Source organism: Lepisosteus oculatus, chromosome 3 (assembly GCF_040954835.1).
Source record: "Lepisosteus oculatus isolate fLepOcu1 chromosome 3, fLepOcu1.hap2, whole genome shotgun sequence".
NCBI lineage: Eukaryota > Metazoa > Chordata > Actinopteri > Semionotiformes > Lepisosteidae > Lepisosteus > Lepisosteus oculatus.
In genome coordinates this window covers 21,471,940-21,494,059 of record NC_090698.1, presented here as the reverse complement: position 1 = coordinate 21,494,059, position 22,120 = coordinate 21,471,940, and the positions used below count along the sequence as shown (strand labels likewise).

The 22,120-nt window shown below is 37.3% G+C and overlaps 1 protein-coding gene across 6 annotated transcripts in view; it reads right to left on the bottom strand.

Annotated features, from left to right (window-relative positions):
- Window positions 1-116: 116 nt before the first annotated feature.
- add1 (adducin 1 (alpha)) overlaps window positions 117-22,120 on the bottom strand; it is a 52,822-nt gene continuing 30,818 nt past the window's right edge. For 2 of the 6 annotated variants that reach the window (XM_069187009.1, XM_069187011.1), the window contains exons 11-18: window positions 21,126-21,221; window positions 19,195-19,284; window positions 19,070-19,087; window positions 16,154-16,240; window positions 12,566-12,722; window positions 11,346-11,642; window positions 9,676-9,777; window positions 6,841-6,875 (exon numbers count right to left, since the gene is read on the bottom strand). In XM_069187009.1, the coding sequence (XP_069043110.1) occupies window positions 6,841-6,875; window positions 9,676-9,777; window positions 11,346-11,642; window positions 12,566-12,722; window positions 16,154-16,240; window positions 19,070-19,087; window positions 19,195-19,284; window positions 21,126-21,221 (882 nt within the window). Of the gene's footprint in view, window positions 3,723-6,840; window positions 6,876-9,675; window positions 9,778-11,345; window positions 11,643-12,565; window positions 12,723-16,153; window positions 16,241-19,069; window positions 19,088-19,194; window positions 19,285-21,125; window positions 21,222-22,120 lie in introns of those variants that run through there. The other 4 variants (XM_069187010.1, XM_069187012.1, XM_069187008.1 and 1 more) reach the window with 3 other exon arrangements.

Below are 22,120 nucleotides of genomic sequence, written 5' to 3'. Positions count from 1 at the left end.
AAATATGAAATCAGACTTTTTTTAAAGGAAAAGAATTTATTCATGGATGAAACAAAACAGTACCATGAAAATAGGAAAGCATATGTCCTCCACAAATGCACAGAATAACATACCAATGACTTTAAAAAGAATTTAATGTGAGTACAAATTAGAGCTTTAAAATCGATACATATATAATACAGAACTTGACACTAGATGATTACTGAAATGTGTCTGATGGCTTAGTACTGTTATTACATAAATCTGTCAATAAAACACAAAATAGCAAAAGAAAGTGACAGAGTCTTAATGTACAAAGAACAAAGTATACAAGCTGAAAGCCATTAATGCCATGCAGTCCTCCAAGAAACTTTTTGCACAAAATAGCAGTTTTATAGTGGTTTGTAATTGCAAGATTCACAAATTGTCTGGTCAAATGTAATCAGCATTGGTCCAGTGTCAAACTGTCCACATTCTTATTTCCACATGAATGATTGTTTTTTTTTAACATTGACCTCCCCTTTGTGTCTGACAGAGATTTTAAAATATCTTCACATGATTTCTAAAAGTCACCTTTCCAAAAAAAAAATGATTCTGAGACAAGAAGCAAAATCCAGGTGAAGTAGTTCAAGACATCCCGTGAGAACCATGAAGCATGGTCTAACAAGAATATTACCTCTGCCTTATCCTAAGAAATGGAAGAAGTACTGGAATATTCCCTTTTCTGATTAAAAAAACATCAAATTTTGATGCTGGATAAAATGGAATCCAGAGTGTTTTCATAACAAACACACTTTAAAAGAATTAATTTTGCTTTGGAAGCACTATTTAATTTTGCAGTACAATACACTGGTGTCTTTTTCTTTTGGTAGTGTCACTCATTTCCTTACTTCCCAAAGCATCATTCCCCATCGCCAGTACGATGACAGACACTGCCTGAGAGAGCAAGGAAATATTTTGTCCTTCCAAAGCCAAGAACTGCATATATAAAACTGAATAAACTGCTGAACAATACAACTAAAAAGACACAGGAAATTTACATCGCATTTTTGATGCATACTCCCAACCCAGCAAATTCCTAAAAAAAACAAAAGAAGTTTGTTTACTTATTCTATAAACAAAGATACGCAGATTCTTGTATTATTTTGAGCCACGAGTTTGCATGATGCTTTTCTTTGTAGCTGATGCAGTTTGCCGACAACCACAATCGGCTTCTTTGCTCCAGGATGCATTTATTGTGTCATTACAGCCATGCTTGTTGAGGACGGAAATACCTATTGTAAATTAAAAGTACTAAAATCATGTACAATGAGTATTTTCATTCAGATCTTGCGGCCTCCAGATAGTAACAAATGAGTAACGTGAATACATTGAAGCGTTTTAATTTTTTCAAAAACTCTGATTTGGCCGAAACAGATTACCTTCAATTACAACTAGTTTCATTAATTTAAAACACAATTTTCCATTAAAATATTACTTGAAAGAAATCTGGCTAGGTTATATTTTATTAGTGCAAAAGGGACAGTGTGGTCATGGTTTTTGTAAGGTTTGCTGCATTTTTCTTCAAAATTGTTCAAAATTTTTACCCCAAACCATCCACTCTGTGGTCTCCAAAAATGATTAGATGTACATTATCTTACTGAAGTCACTGAAATCATCTCCACATATACTAGAAGGCACCACTACTTATACTTAACAGCCAACATCTTAACAGTGTCTAGGGCAATAGAATTTAAAATCAATCTGTGTATGCTTTTGTCAGCTGCTGGTAATTAAATTCAGAAAACACTTGCCATCAAATCTGGGAGTGGTGAGTGTTGCAAATCTTTGATTTATTCCAGGTTGATTTTAAGACAAATCCTCATATTCCTTTCCTTTTTGTATCGTGCCAATGCCAACTGCTTTTCAGGAACATCTGAGAGGTCCAAGCTGGTTAACTGAAGTGGCAAGAAGAGTCACTGAACTGCACTGGAGTTCAAATATGGTTCTGTTCTGTACTGCCTCCCATTACATGCAAAGGTCAAAGTCAAACACCTTGATGTAAGCAGGACACTGATGTCATGTGTGTACTTGGCAACATTGTTTGACTTTTTATAATTGAGGCTTTTGTTCTTAATACTGGCCAGTACAGACTAGGCTCAGCAAGAAAGCATCTGAATCTAATTAACCAGCCTGTCACAAGGCAAAGCAGTACTGTAGTTGTACTCATTAATGGAGCACTAGAAAGACCTTGCAGCAGGCAGACTACCTGGTTGGACGCAGAGCTGGTTCTATTTTTAAATGGATTGTATTAGAAGCTGCAGAGCTCTCACAGCAGGAGTAAGGTCTAAATAAATTCACACTCCACTCTCAGAGAAACCATTATTTTTTCTTCTTCTAAAGTTTGTTTACACATTTCAAAAGCACTTTTACATTTTTCTCTCCTATAACTTACTATCTTAAAGTGGAAGAGCAAATGTCCCAGAATAAAAAGAGAAACAGTGCAAAATGAGACTAGTTCTCCAGATTTCCAAACTTTCGAAGCCAGCAACATTTTAAGCAAGTAATATGAGTTCTGGATTATTTGAGGCATTTTCTCTTATATTTCTGTACAGGTAATGAAAAACAGTTCGGCCAGAAGAACAAGAAACACTTACTACCAACCTTTTAGCTCATTCTCAAGGACAGCAATAATGTAAGTATTTCTGGCCGAGTTCTGTTTTAGAGCCATTTTGGACTTGCTCATCGAACATTTTATGAATTCTCAAAAATGTATAAAAGTCATTCAGATCAAAAATAATAAGATAGAGGTTATTTAAGTGAGACATAAAAGAAACATTCGGAGTATGTAAACACAGAAGGAAAATATTCTACATGTTTCTGAAGGCAGCTTAGCCATGCTATCCTGTGTTTCAATATGGAACAATAGAAATAGTTGAATGCCAGGCTTTTCTCCACAGCGCCATAATGGACAGCCCACAATGAAACACTATGAGACGTAGATGATTAGCACCCTATTATTTTGCTTTTTCAATTATGGTGACGTCAATTAAACACAATGAAAAGCAGTTTCTTCTTGTTTTTGTTGCATTCCTTATTCTAAAAGATAGTACTGATACAGTCCCAATACATTCTAGTGGTTAATTGCGTTTAGTAATATAAAAGTAAAACACTAATGCTCACGTCAGATGCGCACCAAAAATGACAAGTGTAACAAGCCACATGCTGCACTTCATGGTACTTTTTGAACTCAATCACCCCTAAAAGCACAGTTCCAATGCATCCAACTATAAGCAACTTCACCCATCTTTCTGGTGCATATTGGAGGTGAACACTAGCCTAAACAAACAAAACTCAGAGAAAGGGTATAATCGGCTGCGCAGAAGACAGGCCTTAGGGCTCCGATTTTTTCTTGTTTTTCTTGAGGAAGGAAGGCGTGCGGAATTTCTTCTTCTTCTTGGAGGGGGACTTGCTCGGGGATTCGTCGCTGCCCAGGTCAGCGGAGGCGGCGGCGGGATCATCGGGGGTGAGGGCGACTTCTGGGTCGGCCGGGGTGGGCCGGCTCTCGGGGACCTCAGGCTGTGGTGGGGGCTTCTCGGCCTGGCTCTGGGGCTCGCTTTCAGGTTGGGCGGCGGCGCTCTCCCCCACACTGGCAGGAGGAAAGGCTGGGGCTTCGGAGGGCTCGTCTGGGGTCAGGTCTGGGAGGGTCTGTCTCAAGGTGGCCGCATCACTCTCGTCCTTATATGTCTGATCCTGCTGAGACTCTGCAGGGTGAAGGAGGAAAGGGGGTGAGAAATGTAAGCTTTTCTAAAGGAATACCCATTACCGGAGGTGTTAGGAAGCCAGCCAGGAAAGAAGCAGCAATGGAGTCCTTTACTTGTTTTATTTTTCCCCATATCCCACAAATCAATTATTTATGTATTAAGGACTCCAGTTTGTGAGTACCATATGCCTCATAAATAAACATGATCTTCCAAGCTGAACTTCTGATCTGATCAGTCAATGCGTCTACTATGGCTTCCCTTAGTACTTACGTAGTAGTATTTTAATGGCTGGGTTTACATTAAAATAATAAAACAAATAAGACCATTTTCACCACACCACTTCTGCTATGCTTGTCAACAGTAAAAGAGTTCACGTGTTGCTAAAGCGCTCCCTTAAATTTCAAAGCTAGGCCACTAATAATGGCTTCGGGAGGTAAAATGTGCAAGTGCTTGCAGTCAGCCACACATACGATTGATCCAAGTCGATCTCACAGACTTCATTAACATAAGGATTCAAATATGGAAAAACAATTTTGTGCTGCTAGAGGTTGTCTGTGTCTGTCACAATAATCAATATTGTCAAATGGTGCTCCAAATTAAGTGGATTCAAACTAAATAGTAGAAATTGGTTTTCATCTATACAAAAAACGTTGACCGAGACATGAATGCATGGGTTTACGGATTACAAAATTAGGAAGATTCTTTCTTGTAAAACTTTTTTACACCTTCGCTAACACCTGTTGGTATAAAGTACACAAACTAAAGAATGCTATTCTTAAGTTCCGTTAAAATGTCTCCCAATTATGACACCCACATAATAGTCTTAATTGAATAATTAACACTAAATATTATTTAATTCAGTTGGTGCCAATTCATACACAATTAAATTAGTAAATTACTCATTTACAAACTATTAAGAAAACAAACGCGAAACATACCCTTACTTTCTCATCAAGCTTAAAGAGAATTAGTACAGTACCCCTTCAACCTGTGTGCTTCATAGATTATCACATAGTGTGACTATCACTATCACAGCCTTCAAATAATTCATTTTTTTGATTCAACAGACACCCTTTACCAATCTGAAGTCCTTTCTCTTACTTTCCCTTCTGATTAAGTCTGCATTTAGCCACTGCCCCTTATCTATGGGTTATGGTATCTCATTTTGTTGGGTAAAATGTAAACATGAGTTCTCATGATGTGCCATCAGATGGCAAAGGAAATGTTCATATTTATTTCTTCTAGACCTTTATAAAGTTTGCTCAATACAAAAAGTGTAAAAGCAGCTCTGGCAGGTCACACATTTCAAAAGCAGCTCAAGCCCAGTTTTATTAAAGTGTCATTCTTCAAAACACTTCAGGAATAACTCCTTACAAAATTACTTTCAAAATAACTTTACAAAAACAAACATTAAATTTATTTTGCTTATTTTTTTCTGAATTCAAATTTGGTAAAATCTCCAACTGCTATGCAACATGATGAACACTATACTTTATAGCTGACAGACTAGTGAACTGCTTGAAAATCCATAATGTAAAAATATACTGTAGGAACCTACCTAAATATAACTCGCTTCTACCCAGAAATCTAAAGATTCATGCCCTCAACACTCAGTTCCAGCTGGGCTATGGTATGCATATCACTATGGTATCACTTTTGTGCAGGCACTGAAGAATCGCAGATTTAAAGCTGACAGGTGGCAGTCAGGACTCAGCCATGCAACGGCCAAAATCAAGTGTTATCCTGTCTCCCAGTAAGCATTTTATATAAGAGTTCCTGAAGAATACTACTTACCCTTCTTAGAAAAGAAGGAAATGTAGACTGCCTAGTACTGAAAATCTTACTGCCTGAAACATTTAACAGCACCCTAAAGCTTAAAATGTTTTTTTAATGCTTTTGATACAGTATGCTGAATATCAGCAGATTACATTTCATAACCCATGATTCAGACAGCCGCTAAACCTCTGATTTTACTTTAATATAATATGGATGTTATGAACATCAAGTCTGCTTCAATAAAATAGTTGCTCAGAGAGAGGCAATACCTTCATTCCCAGACACTGGGAATGCTTTTGAAGTGCACTAACTATTGGAAGCAGTTGTCAATATAATGCTAAGGCAACACAAAGCTTTAACCCTGCAAGCTGTAAAGCACCAAAGAGTAAAGCACCAATAGTTTTTATTAATAAAGCACAGCCACAAAAATGCTAAAAAAAGAGGTAGACACATACCTTCAACTGGTTCCCTTAACATTTCACACATTATCTTAAACCTCTAAATAGAATGATTATAATACAGGTATACTGAATAATACATAGAAATTCTGAACAATTTCTTAACTGTAGTTTAAATATTCAAAGAAATGTTAAAAGATTAACATTTCTTAATATTAAAGGAAGAGACTTTTTGTTGCTAAGATTATTATGAACTGGTCAGGTCATTTGTCATCTCACACAAACACCTTCTTTCGAGTTGCATCATTCAAGGAAAGGGTGTGTTTCTTGAAAACACTGTTTGCAATAGTGAATGAATATTAAAGGTGCAACCTTTCTTTTAGCTATACCACAGGAATGTCTGCTATAAATCACAAAAATGTAGTTATTATAGATTATATAATTGTATTATATTGTCATTTTCCCCGAATTCAAATAAGATATTTAAGCAGGGAAGGTGCAGTTTCTCCTTTCTTATGCAAACCTTATTATACTGACAGCGGCTTCAACAATAAATTCAGAAGTGTTTTAAACTTTATAAGATGAAGAGAAGGAGGTTTGCAGTTTGTTTTTAAAATTAGTCTATAGAAGAATTCTTTATATTCTGATTCTTTTGGCAACTGGATAAAAGTGTAGTTGCTGAGAATGTTGTGTTTTTGTGTACAAGCGTGTGTGTGTAACACTACACAAAGAGCAAGGCCTGTAAGCCGTTCTATGCTGGGCGAATGTTTTGTTTTCATATGAGACGACGTCTGGAATAGTACCTGTCCCCAAAAGGAAAAAAAGAAGTAATACAGTCAAAAAGAAACCAGCAAATGATTTTAAAGCACAGAAATGCGGGATAATCAAGCCATGCAGGAGGAGGTTAGAACTGAACAAGGCCATGAGATGTTGTACAGTACTTACTATGGCAACAGGTACTCTTTTGCATATCCATCTCCTGTTTGTAATGCAGGCACAGGAAGAAAAAAAAGCACAAGTAGAAACATGTCTATGCAGTCATCACAGCCATCGTGTTAAAAAGAAATACATAAAAAGAATGGAGAAATACCATTCTTACAAGATCTCAGAAATGAAATGGAGAAGTGAATGGGGAAAGTAGAACAAGACAAGTGATGTAACTTATAACACACTTGCTTAGATTACACCTTCTTGAAACGTATCTAATACAGCAATTTAAAGTTTCCTTCTTTAGAGAAACTGTCTTTGTCCAGGACAGTGGGGCTTGCCATGGCTGATGGCATTGCAATACAACAATATTTTGAGGGGCTGGCAGAAAACCTTGGAACAGGGCAAAGACGGTTTGTTCTGTGCATTATGCCAGCGTGCTAATCCTTTTCCCTGAGAAGAAAGCACATTTCTGTGGTCATTCTAGGCTATTGTACATATACAGTACTCTGTATTATTCAGAAAAGGTATTTAGCTCCAATATCCCATAGTATAAGGTGTAATCCAAACACAATATAGACAAAGAGGTGTGAAACCCTGAAGTGCAAAAACAGTTAAAAGGAAACATTATATGTCACAAATTATATTTTATTTTGAATAGTCCTATCAACTGTAGTGAATATATATACTGTATATACTGAGCATCAAAATATACCTCACTTGCAACTACAATAAAAATCATAATGCTACCCTCACAAAAATGGACTTTTTTGTAGCAGATGCAGAGATATTTTAACAAACAGGACACAGGAAGATTCATTAATTCGATTATCTCATTAGTCATTATGCTGAAGATCTTTTGTCATGGACAGAGATCATCAACAAGCTGTCTACTGTTAAAGTCATAGGCTATCAGCATGTCTTACCACCACAGGAAGCAATACAATCTGTGTATCTATGACATGAAGGGATTCTTTCCTATTTTCTTTGTAGAGTCTAGAAAGTAGGGCATCTAAAGCATCACTAACATTCTAATCACGCAAGAAAGCCAAGGACACTTAATCAGCTTCAGGATGTGAGTTGTCGTCCTGGAATGTTGACCAATGCAGTCAGATTCCCATCAAACACTACAAGTGGAAATCTGCCATGACCAGACTCTCTTGCCCACACCCGCACACATGGGCTCTCAAACTGATTCTGTTTCCACATTTGTTGTGCTATTCTCTCTGAAATGATCCATCAAGGTGGTGTACACAAACTTGATTAGTCCCTAAAGAGGACTTGGCACCAGGGCTGCCTTCCTGCAATGCACTAATGTTACAACTGTGAAAGGTTTACATTCTCATCTTGATTAGCGGGACATGTTGGTTCCTTCCTACACTTTTTTTTATTTTTATCACAATCAAACACACCTCATTACTTGTGTCCATTCACCTGTCTCACTACTAAGGTGATTTAAATACTTGTGCAACAGCCAAAGTTGCATGGGCGCATGAAGATCTCTTATGAATTATTGATCAAAAGAATTCCAAAAACATTTAAAATAATATGCAAAATTGACATACTTTTTCTAAAATCAAACATATACAGTGTCTAATGATTCTTTGGATGCTCAGTATATATATATAAAGTACCCTTCACACGTATTTATACCCTCAATGAATTAGGAACATCATATCACAGAATCAGTTACACATTGGATAATGTGTCTTGCTTAAAAAAATCTTTAAAAATGCTATTCTGAAATCATAATAGCATTAAACATTTCAGCTTTGAAATATTAGGAACAGGGCTCTGTTATGTTCTGGGGTTGTTTTACACCTATAGGTCCTGAACCCCTTGATTAGATAGAATGAATCATGAATTTACTACTGAGAAGCAGAAAAAGGATATTACAACATAGGAAAATAATCCAAAGCATATATCCAATTCAACACAGCAATGCTTAAACGCACACAAACTAAAAGTTCTAGACTGGCCACCTCCATCTCCAGTTCTCACATTTGTAGTTTAAAATCTAAAAGCTACTGTAGTTCACAAACAGAAACCAAAGAACCTGGTTTCTAAGTCTGAAGGACCTAGAGCAATGCTAGTTGGAGGTACGGTCAAACATGTCTCCTCACAAGCACCAGAACCTTTTTTTTACACCACAGGAATTGTGTTGTCAGTGTAATCTATGCCAGAAGAGGATTTGTATACAAACTACAGGGGCATTAATAAATGTGACCCATGTATGTTTTGAACACAAGTTAATTATGAGAAATATGACAATTTGTTTTCAGCAGCACACATTATCCAATCTGTAAGGCTTTCTGTTATGCAATGTTGTATTTATTCCCATTTCATCTGGGGGTATGAATAAATCTGTAGGTATAAAAGTAAAACAGATTAAGGTTTGGGTAGTGAAATGAAAATTAAGAAATGTACAAAAACCCAAACTCCCTTAAGTGTCTTTTTTTTAATTGAATACTTGGAGCTTGTTCAGCCTCGTTCCATTCAACAATGTCAAAGCTGTCATTGTCAATTGCACTGGATCTCTACAAGCTAAGGCATTGAGAAATGCCCAAAGAGACTCAATTGAGTTGGTGGCAGTTTCAATTTAATGCTACTGCCTCTCAAAACATAGGAATCTAAATTTAATAAATATACAATATTTATTTTATTTTAAAGATGAATCCTGACAAAAAATAATTAAGCAGCAGTACAAAAACTGTTAATTAAAAACACCTCTTCATCTATTATTGTATTATAATCAACAAGCACTTTAAATTCAAAAGAAATATACACTGCATTCCTGTTATATTCCATTAATCAAACTCCACGGTGGACCGATCAAAGTGGAGGCAACGTACCTTCCTCTGCCCTGATAGGAGTGCTTGGAGGAGTGCGGGTTGGGGTGCAAACAGCAGGGCTCTGATCTTTCACTTCCTCCACAGCCTCCTGCTGTGACTGGTCTAAGACACACAATCGAGAAGCTCATCACAAAACAAAGCAAAACCGTTTTGTCCGGCGTTCACGTTGTGGTGAGATGATGCACACATCCGGTCCTTAAGTGCTATAATCTTCCAGATTTCCTGGATAGCTTCAAAGAATTGATGTACAGTTGCAAGGAAAACTTTGTGAACCCTCTGGAATTACCTGGATTTCTGCATTAATTACTCATAAAAATGTGGTCTGATCTTCAACTAAGTTACAAAAATAGTCAAACAATCTGCTTAAACTAATAACACACAAACAATTGTACTTCTTCTTGTCAATATTGAACACATCTTTTAAGCAGTCACAGTCCAGGCTGGAAAAAGTATGTGAACGCTTGTATTTAGTAACTGGTAGAACCTCCTTTAGCAGCAATAACCTCCACCAAATGTTTCCAGTAGCTGATGATGAGACCTGCACAATTAATTCTTGCAACTGTATTTATATCAGTAAAAATATGAACTGTTTAAGATCAACAGAAAGTGAAGTTCTATTTAGTTGCTAAAAGTTGAAAATAAGATTCAGTGCACCTCCGAAACTGGAGTTGTGCATCACTTGTGTGACAAATTCCATTAATACTGTATATCAGTGCTCAGGGTTCCCACAATTCCTCACAGTTAATTTTCAGTGATTTATTCAGGATGTCTGTGGTGACCTTGCCTTCACCTTCTATAATAATCTAATCCTCAACACTCTCTTTATTATACTTCAATTTCAAATGCTGACTGAGGGAAGAACTGACAGCCATTACCAGAAGCCTCAGAGTATGGCAGCCAAATCTCCACTTTATTTTGTCTAGCCGATTTTGCATACAGCTGAGTTCAACCATTTTTCCAAGCTGAAATTAAATATGGCTGCCTCCTTCATCCACTACAGTTAATAAACGGAAGCCGCTGTACTTAGAAGGTCAAACAACAGAGACACACAAGTTGCACTAATTAAGCACATCTCAAAAGAAGCAGAAACTCTGCTTAAACCTTCTGGTGTTTTTTTATTTGTTTTTTAGGATGTGTGGGAACCCCAAACAGAACTCAGTCATTGGTTTACAAAAACAATAATCTCTGGGCTTTTTATTCATCCAAACAAATATGAAAGCAAGCCTGAAACATCACATAGGTCCAGGTAAACACCGATTAGAGGACTCTGACACCAAAGAGAATCAAGCTAGATGCACATGCTACACTCTTTACCACCACCCAATAAAGCTAGTTATGGGTTATCTGGAAAATGAGAAATTAATAAAAAGACAATATTAGTATAGCTCCACAAGCCCCACAAGACCATGATCGGTATTATTAGAGGGATTGTCCAGCCAGTATAATTTTGTATTATTTTCTTTTTATTATTTGCTCTGATCGTACCATCACCTTTAAAAATCACCGTTAAGATTTCCCAGATGAATCAATCACCAAGAGGACCCAGGGTGGAATCAAAAGCCAGGCCAGGGTCAGATTATTTTAGAAGACGCAAGTGAGGGGAGGGGAAAACAGCCGGGCATTTCATCTGAGAAATCCCCGAATGCAAGACAGAGGGGGCTCAGAAGTACCTGAAGCCTCATTCAAAAGGTCAGTGTTCGAGCTGAGGGCTCTGAGGACCGCAAAGTGAAATTCCCTGTGCGGTGATTCCACCGAGTCCATTTCCTCTACTGCAGGTGTCTTGGCAGCCCCAGGGCCTAGCGCCAACCCCTCCAGCCCAGGATCCTGGCTCAGGCTTGGTGGGTGAAAGACGGGAAACTCTTCTCTCTTTTCAATATCAAGAGGCACCTCAGACCCAACTGGGAGGTTTGAGGAGGGCAGTTCTTGCTGGCTAGTGCATTCTGTAGCTTGGGCCTCTTCCCCCTGTACTGAATGCAATGTAACAGTTTCTATCTGCTTCTTGCCCTGCGCGAGGAGAAAACATGAGACGGGACTGCTGGACATCCAGTATATATCACACATGAAGAGGCATATTCTTGCATCACCCCATTACACCACAGGAGCAGGGGTGCAGATGGACCACCTTCCATAATATTATCAAAAACCTTCACCTCCCATTATAAGGCAATGACTTGAATAGTTTCCAGTGTGAAAGATAAAATGGGTGAACTTTATCCATAGTTCAACAGCTACATTAAAATCATTTCAGTGTCAGTACCTGTTATGATTAAAGAATTCATTTGAATGAACTTTTTTTTTTTGAGTGTCATTATTTCTGAAAAGCAGATTTTCACTAAAAATTGTTTCAAATACATGGAAAATTCCATTTTTTTTTCTGTTTCATAAAATCTCTTCTTACCGGGATTAATGTTTCTCCCATTACTTCCAGGAATAAGGCATTTTGATGGAAAAGTAATATGAGAGATTAAGCTAATATAGCTTGTGTGAAATAAACGGTCAACAAATGAAAACTTATTTGAAAACACAAAAAGGCATTATTTTCTTTCTACCTTGCTGGGTGAAACAGTATGTTTAAAAAGCCATGGAAATTCATATTTTTAGATAAACAGTTCCAAGACAAAGCCATGCTATAGCAGCTGTTCCAACTGGATTCACTGGCTGTGGGGATTATTTCCACTTCTGCCTTTTTATTCCTGGGTTCCTTTTTGCCATATATGATTTTGTTTTCAGCCTGCATCCAATACATAACCTTGGCATTAATCAACTTCTCTAAGGCATACACTGACACTTCTGCAAACAATACTACCCTTTCTGTTTCGTTTCCACTGCATCACTCCCATGATGCTAGCAAAGGTTAATGACAAGAATGAGGCCTCATGGGACACCTTACCTTCAGGGCCTTTCTGTTTGCGCTCCACCTCCTTGCGGTACTCTTCCAACTCCTGGTCAGTCAGCTTGTTGAATGGGTTTGGTCCAGTGGTGCTCATTATCACTCGTGGCTGGTACTCCTTCTCAATGATGGCTTTAGAGGCCGTCACCAGTTCTCCCTGAAACAAAAATACAGAATACATCCTGACGACAGGCCTCTACATTTTTATTTTCACTTTATTATGTCCTTTTAAATTGAATACCTTGTCTCTATTTGACACTAAAACTGAATCCAAACTTTAAATTAGTCTGGACTAGTCATACCTGTTGTGGAATTATTCCTATAAAGCGAATTAAAAAAAATCACTTAATATACTGTGAATGAAGAGTACACGCACATTTGCAGTTGAACATGTCAAGTCGATTCTTCTAGATTGGTGTAGGTTGGTTTCTCTGTTAACAGATATTTCAATATTTTCATAACACTGAGCATTTTCGTACTCCTGAAACTTGTACTCAAAAACACACGAGGAGACTCTAAGTCACTGTTTTCTTGTTGCTAAAAATATCTCATTACTAACATTTATTATTAATCGTAGTGCAGTGAAGTTTTTAAGAATGTCTAAAAGAGAGCTTTTTCGCATTTTCATAAATTGGAAAAGTACTGGGAAGCATTCTGAAAAACCATAAAGAGACTTTCCTACCCCACCTCATCCAAGATACCTCTGATCTCAGGTAAGAATGAGATCACACACTCCACAGTCATCAAAGTTCTATGTTAGGTTCTATAAATGTTTTAAATCTAACATCTGGCTGTTTTTTATAACATGTGATGTTCCCAAAACACCTTCGGTCAAACTCCCTAAACCCTTGAGCCCTGACAGTGTACATGAAACTTTTTTTTTTACACTGCAGTCAAGTATTCTGATGAGTGCTGATATTAAAGTTTTTAAATACTCAAGTCTAAGGATCTATTTAGCCCATTGGAAAGAAAAGGTATGTTTGAAAACTACAAAAAATGAATAATAAATATAAAAAATTAAAAGAAATGTAATCCCCATTTAGTATTTTATGTTAACGATTGCAGCATATAAAACAATACTGCATATGAGTATCACATTGTTGTTAATTTTTATAACAGGTCTTCAATTCCGGTTTAACACTTGTTGTACCTCTCAGCATCCAAACTGCATCACCACAAATAATTTTTTTTAAAAGGTCAAAAACTTTCTGGCAGCAGTTCCAATTTTCAAAATCCACAGCCCAGCAATTAAACAACATCCACTTCAATGTTTTTTTTTTATTCTTTTAAGGCCAAGAACTACCTGTGGCCACCTGTTTCCAAAGGTTTTTTGATGGCTCTAACCCTGTGAATATTATTTATTTTTTATTTTTGAGGAGGGAATTGGCCTTGTTTGTGTGAATGAATTCGTTGAATTCTCTTTAATCAGCCTCCATATTGTTTCATTTGCCTTTGAATGTCCCTGCAAAGCTAAATAACAGCAAAGTGTTATTTTACAGAATATACAATTGAATAAAATAATTTTACAAAGCACAAACGTAAAAATAAATCAGAATCAGTAACTGGAACCTGTTAAGAAAAAGATGCTCCACTTTCACAGTTTTTCTTATTAATGGTTATAAGGTTTAGTTATATTGAGTTTTGCCGAGATACAAAGAGAACAAAGTCCACAAGACTGTGTTAGGAGGAGCAGCTCAAGAAGAGATTTAGTTAAACTAAGCAGGATTTTTCCAAACATGGAATGGACTTCTTCAAAATAGGATAATTAGACTGGCCTCTGATGGCATCTCTCATTTAATGTCTCTCATATAAGTTCTCCTTTTTGGTCTATCACTGAGTCTCTTCAAGATACTTTTACAATCAGAACCCCCAAAAAGTTGCTGCAGTTAAAAATTTGTTATAGAGATGAATGATGTATAACTATGTTAAATTAAGATATTACACTAAACAATTTAAGGAAAATCTCATTGCAAGCCACTTTGTCTACATGCGTTCTACAAAGCCAAGTCAATCTTCACACAAAACAGGCTATGAGCAGATGATTTCTTTGACAGACATGCAGCAGTCTCACAGGACACGTGCTACTTCACTTCATAATTAAATATTATTTAATCAAATTCAATGCACAATAGATTAGTTGTTTACAATGGCTTACATAATCTTCACATATTATTATTCATATGTTTTATTAAAGCTTCTATCTAAAGCAACTTAAATTGATACAGAGGGACATTTTGTTGGTGCCATCTGAATGAAGCACCTTGCTCGGCAGCTGTCCCTCATCCAGGATCTGGACCCACAACCTCCCTGTTGCAGGCCCCAAGCCCTAGCCTCTACTCCACACTGCTGCATTATTCACTTGTTTAAAAAACAGACTACTGTACCATATGGCAGTGGTTAATACTCTGAACATTGTACTACTTCAAATCCAGTTTCCTGGAAGTCTGACATATGATTCCTGTGTATTAAATGTACTGTATTACATGTGATTTAGTTATGTATTTAGTATGATTAAGGTAAGATTTCATCATAACCAGAAATCTCAGATGTGAAGAGGCCATTTGGGCTATTGTGCTCATTTCAATCTACTGCTCCCTAGTCCTATAGCCAGTGTTGAATTTCTATTGATTCCCCACCCCCAAACTCTTTATTTGGACAATTTAGACCTGACAAACCTAAGTTGCTTGTCTGGGAGGTGATGAGAAACTGAAGTACCTTGAGAAAACTAAAGCACCATGGGTAGAGCATGTGAACACCACATGGACACCTACTCTATTCTGGAATTGAACCCAGGACTCAAGTCTTGTGAAGCAATGCTCAACATCTTCCAACCTCATGTATAATGTAATTTAACAACCAAATAAAATACCAAGTATTTGGCAAATTCTCTTTATTTGTCTTCCTTTAACGATGTAACAAGAAGTCAAAGATATTAGCAAACTAGTGTTGGCTTCTTTGTAGCAACAATGAAAGAAGAATCTGCTACGGTCTATTCTAATCAACTGAAATATTTTTTTAATGAGTATTTTGTCCTATTTAGCTCTTTGTTCTTCTCTACCTTTGCAATCATTGTGGTAAACACACCAAATGGGCGTGTTTTTATTTTTTTCAAAGCTTTTTAATTCCAACACCACAATGTACCAAAAGTCAAATTTTCCCCCCAAAAGGAATGTCTGAGGAGAACTTTAACATAAGTCATAATTTATCACCGAAATCTAAGCTTACTTGTTTTCTGATCTGTTGCCACCTACTTTGGAATAAGATTAATTATCAAACATATTTCAAGGGAAACATCTTTTGGGACAAATTAATGAAAAATTATACTGTGCATTACAGTGTTCAGGAATTTGAATTTGTTATTCAAATGGAATAACAAATAATTCTAATCTAATTTAAGACAAATATTATTTAAGTATGTTTAATGAAGACTCCTTAATTTCAACAGTTGAATTATAATACCCAAACCCCTTAATTTCTATCTTCAGTAGGGCAATGGAGAACAATACAGGGTTAAGGACTAAAACAGAGACCAGGTCAGAAAGAGGAAAACAGTGAAGGGTTAAGGTTTAGTGACAAGGCAGTAAGTACCTTTCTAATAGACTTAGCAGGGCTATTTGCCTGCTCTGTGTGATCGAGCCCGTCAATAGTTTCCGTACAGTCAGAGAGGGGAGCATCCTGCAACAGTAAACTGAGTGAACAGTGCACAACCAAGCCCTGACTTTTACACCCATAAACCAAGAAATGGAACACTCCACACAACACATGCAGAGAACATTCCCAACAGTGATGCACAGAGACATGAGGATGAGTGATTAGTCTGAAGTCATGCACTTAAAAGAAAGGAGCAGGCAAATGTAAACTAATGTTGTACGTCACCATGTGTCTGCTGTTTGAGGAACTGTTAACTTCACAACTTATAAATTGCAGTGCCTTTGCTTTCAAGTGATTTCTCAGCATTATTAGTTATCTTAAGTCTATCTCTGGGAATGGAGAGTTGCTACTTTCCATCTTGTTGGCTGTGGTTTGGAGACAAGCTTCTCTAGTAAATTTTAGTGAAATTAAACATACACCCCTGATGCACTGAATAGAAATCCTTCTTATACAGTATACCCAATTTGAAATCACCTGTTTTGTCTTTGCATTAACTTCCCTTTGCCCACATGGGGAGAACGAGAAAGCACAGATAGCCTTCTCTGATACACACAACCATCTAGCCATGTGGCTTCTGACACTACAAGCTGTGCAGCACCATACAAGACCACTGACTGGAGGAGGAAAGTGCACCTAACGGACGTCACCAGGGGAGACAGGAGATAGGAAAACCCAGGCTATCTAACCCTCAGTTCGCCCCTGGGAGTCTTGAGCAAGCTGGGCACCACTGCTTGGGCAGAAACTAACATCTTGACAGTGCCAGAATGGATTTTTTAAAACTAATTTACAAACATGAGACAAAATAAAGATCAGAAAATTAAACAGTAGCAGAATTGCATGGTGATGTATAACGCATATTTCATAGTCCCTCTATTTTTTGTTTAAACAGAGACAGTACCTAGTCGTACTTCACAGACTGTGAACCATGATGACTAATTTTCACATGCACTCAGTTACAGATGCCAACATCAACTGTTTGGTTCTCTAGCTTTACTAGTGATATAGTGTTCATGCTATTTTCACAGCAGTAAAAGAGGATTATTTTTCAACCTCACTTATTAGTAAATAGTTCGGGGATTTCTGAGATTGTCTGATAATGTAAATACTGCCTCTCTGATTGCCAATGGCATTGCCATTTTGGAAAACGTTTTTTTCGGTAGGAGGTGAATAACTTGCAGTGAAAGGGATGGGGCACTTAATGCATTATGCTACTGTACTGAACTGGAGCACCAGAAAACCAAACATGGCAACTGCCCAACACTGACTGCTACTAATGTAATGAGTCAAATAACTTTTTATCACTCACATCTGTCGAAATACCCCAAATGTTTTTTTTTTAATAATCTATATTATTAGTGGTGAAAAACCAAAGTCTGCAGCTTTCATAAAGAATTTAAAACCCTCAGTGACTAAAAACTCACTCATGAAAACTAACAGAACAGCAACAAAAACCATAAAGTTGCTGAGAGATAGGATGGTATGAATATCCCCCCTGTGAAACTTGCAGCACCCTAGGCCAGAGGTCTCATTCCATCATACGAGCGGTCCCTACTCCCTTCCACTCCTCTCAAGTTAGGGTTAGATGGGTGTTCTCTGGAAAGCTTCATAACATGACAGTCCAACATCATCTTAATCAGGAATGGCACAACTGTTGCTCATTTTACTACATTCTAGTGTCCTGGTTAGTAAAAAATCTTCAGAATCGCTTATGACGAAAGTCACTGTTTGGGTGAAACAAACTAACCAGTCTTTCACCCTGACTGCCTTTCTATTTAGTTTTTGTAGTGGTGTGATTATTTAGGCCATTCAAGACAAGTGAGCTGGATTCCAAGTGGGGTTATACAGCTGCAAACCATGTGCAAGAGGTCTGGATTTCTATTTCATTGTCCTGGTGTGATAGCTTTTGTAAAACAGCTTCAAGGACAGATCTGACAAACCACAAATGTTGTAAAGACATGTTATTTTACTCTGAGCTTTATGCAATGCTTGAAGAAAACTATTTTAGTAAAACTACCTACTTGTAACTAATTTGTTTCATTATTCTGTAGCATATGACAATGTCTAATCATAAAATAAATGTGAACATAAAAAAGAAAAGTTAAAAAACTCCCCAAATATAATTAAAATAATTACTTTCTAAAAGCAAAAAATAAAATAAGGCTTCACAATGGTCTTATAATTGGACATGTAAATCAATGTTCAAGAATTTTGTAAAGTACGACCTGCAATGGAGTTTGAGGAAAAAAGTTGATTTTGTTCTGTCTTTTTAATCTAGGTTATGGGCAGTTTAAAGTCTACTTTAAGCTGTATTACATGCTACGTGGAAAAAAATAGATAATTATGTAAATATCAGAGCTTCTCTCAATGCACAATTAAACTTCTTTGCATATATTTAGGTTATTCTGCCATTTCTAAATTGCAGAATAAAACAACATGCCTTTATTTATATGGGTAAGGGAAACTGTTCTGAGAACAAAACACTCCTCAACACAGGACAATATGGCAACAGAAGTGCCATAGTAACTTCAGAAGCCAACACATGGATAAAACAAGGCCAGAATCCTAAAGCCACTCACTCAAAAGCACCAATCATCAGAACACATTTTAAGAAGTTAGACTTCTAAGTAGTAAATGAAATTTAACAAAACAATGGGGGACACAAAAGCTGAATGTCACACATGCAGATTCAATGCTCACATTGACCAAGAGCAATGTGTTCGTTTGACATGCTGTAGCTGCTCATTTAAAGCTCAGCTTATAAAAAAAAGCTCACTAAACCAACAAAAAGAGGGACACAATCTGTCTCTTGTTGCAGAGGTAGTGGCACAGCATGTGGTTACCTCTAACACTTACCTGCCAGATTGTAACTCTCTGCAGTCAAAGAATAATTTTACAATTACTATTGGGCTGTAGTTACGGAAAACCAAATGTCAAAAGGCATAAAAAATGCTGGTTTTACGGCCTGACAAGAGGCTCACCTGGACGTAGCTGCGATCAACAACGGCTCCAGTCAAAACCTGGGACTGAGGTCCTGCGGTTTTGATGTCTTGCAAATTCTGTTCACGGATCTAAATGAAAATTCAGATTAAATAAACTTTAGAAAGTCAAGAAGCGTTTTCACACCTAATTCAGTCCACAAAAACTAATTAAACTGCTCAACAATGATCAGAGGCTGTGAAAGGACTGTAGAAATGTCAGTACTCTTGTAACATTTTTCTACTCCTCATTACCTACCAAGTGAACTGTGACAATAAGTAGAAAGGTGTGCTTGTGAGTTTAAGCGTGCAAGGGTGATGCAATCATGTGTAGAAGGCACACGGGTTCTTTAATCATACTGGAATAACACTGTGGCTTAGGGAAAGAAAGCTCATTGTAAGCTCGCTGCATGGCATTGCGTCAACAGCGATTTGAGACCAGACCTGCGGCATAACTATTATTAAAGCAACAAAAGTTCAGATGTCATCTCATTTCCACACAGCAAGACTTTCAAGGCTATGTGGATCAAGATGAGATCAATGTTATCAACTGGACTACTTTAGAGTCTGACCTTAATCCAGATGAGTAACCTGAGGAATGGGGTGTGGTGGAGGTGTACAGGGACATCAGCCACTACCAAGCAGCACTGCTTAGATTGCAACATCATTTCAGGTGACACTCTGGAACATCCGTGTGGGATGATTTCTACAAATTTACTCCATGACACTTGCATGCATTTCAGCTGATGAGGGAGCACCTGACCTGACTGCGTCCCACTGCCCACAACAACACGTAACTCTTTTTGGAAACTTGTTTGCAAGTGATAATCTTAGAGGTAATATTTAAAGTGTAAACCTTCCACGTGTCTTTCAATGATTATCTGTGATCTTGGGTTCTGTTGGAGTTTCTTAAGAGGTATTTAAAAATGCACCTCGCTAGGTTTCACATACTTTCAGGATCAACACTGACTTGTGGCCTAACACAAAGATACCAGGCCAATCAAGTCCCTGATGCATTTATTATTCATGTGTCATGGACAAACAAGACCCTGTTACATTTCATGTCTTACAGTTGTAGTCTGTCACTCGACTAAAGTTTTGCTCCACTGGAGTAATACTATACTTGTCTAGAACCATCAGGTTACATCAAACAGATATGGCAAGATGCTGCAGGAACAAGATCACACAGAAGTACAAATCTTGTTTTTATTCCAAATTTGAGATAACCGAAAAACCAGATCTTAAGTTTTTAGCTCGGGCAGCCAGAAATGTATACAAGACTCCTGTTGCAAAGCATTTTCAGAACCTTCAGGTTTAACAATTACATGCTTATGTACATTAGTTTGCAGTAATTGGTTAATGATTTGGAATTAATCAAGGAGAAAGACAGCAAGCTAAATTTTCTCTCTATACATGTATACTGTATATGGCTTTCTGCCCTGTACAATTTCTTCAACTACTATAGCTAATATATTCTGAAATGGATTAAACCAGCATTGAACAGGAGTTTATTTCCCTGAAGATTACTGATACTCAGACCTTCCACAGCTCTGAATTGAGGAGGAGGCTCCCAACATTTGGCACCTTACAGGCAACATAATTTAGAGTCTATTATTTTGTAGTCTTAGCAAAATGTATTTATAGATATAATGGCCATGATTGACAATCAATGTGCCCCTTTTGGGCTCATCAAATTTCAAAATACAGTACACTGTATGTACTGCACTTGCCAACAAGGCACCTTTCATTGGAGACCTCCAACTCCTTCACCTTTCTACAGTTTGATTTAAAGTGGTATCTTCTCCGGCAAATAGGACAGGGTGCACGCTGTAAGACCGACTAGAGATGCTCAGAAGCTCAGCAGGGGAAGCACTGCGCTTTTCCAAGGCTGCCGAAAGACAGCGTGTTTTTTTTTCTCGGTGACAATACCAGACCTTGTTTCTCATCTCCTGGACCTCTTTGGGGTTAGTGTTCAGTGGGACAAACTGATTGGCAGCAACCGCCTGTCGGAGTCCTTCTTCTTTAGTCCACTGTAATACCATGACAGAGATTAAAATTCATTGCAAAATAAACACACTGGAACAAAACAAGGCACACAAGCTATACTCCACAATATGTCATGCATCTTGAAAAGACTATGTACAAGAAGAGCAGCAAACCAATGATGATGCAATTTAAAGCTAAAAGGACCTGGACATTAAATCTTTTTAATTTACTTATACATTTTATGAAGTGCAGTAGTGTTAAAAACAAACCAAAATGCTGAACTCTACACTGGTATGTTTTGTCAATCTTAATTGTGGTTGCTTATTCCTGGTTCAGCTGGTACATCAACATTAGGTCCTCAAACATTTAAATTCTTTGGTGGTGCTATACTTTATTTTTACAAGAATCAAAACTAAACCCTTATCATCACCTTTTTCAACAAGTGAATGATAGAACAGAGCAGAAAGCTGAGCACTGTTCAAACTGCTTTACACCACGCTTATGCAATTTAAATAACGCAGATATGTAAGTGATCTGCAAAGTTGCTTTGCTGTTAATTCTGATACACCTTTAGTTAATCTCAACTCCAGAAATACCAAAAGGGGAAAATTGATTTTTTTTTCAGACACGTCAATGAAAACTCATGATTCGTTCTACTACAATCACCTACTACAATAATTTTTTTCACAAAAGGAAAGACAGAAATGTTCCAGTTCTACTTTGGTGATAACAATAGTTACACCTTTCTTTCGTAATACCACTGCAGTAGTAACACGTTCCAGTGAAAAGGGGATTTGGCATTTGACACTATTATGGTCTTCAATTTCATAGCCTAGTGACAGCCCCACCCTTGTCTCTATCCCTTCAAAAAAAGGCTATCCAGTTAGTTTTCTTACCTTTTTGAAGCGGTTTAATCTTTTTTTGTACCATCACCCTTGTGGTC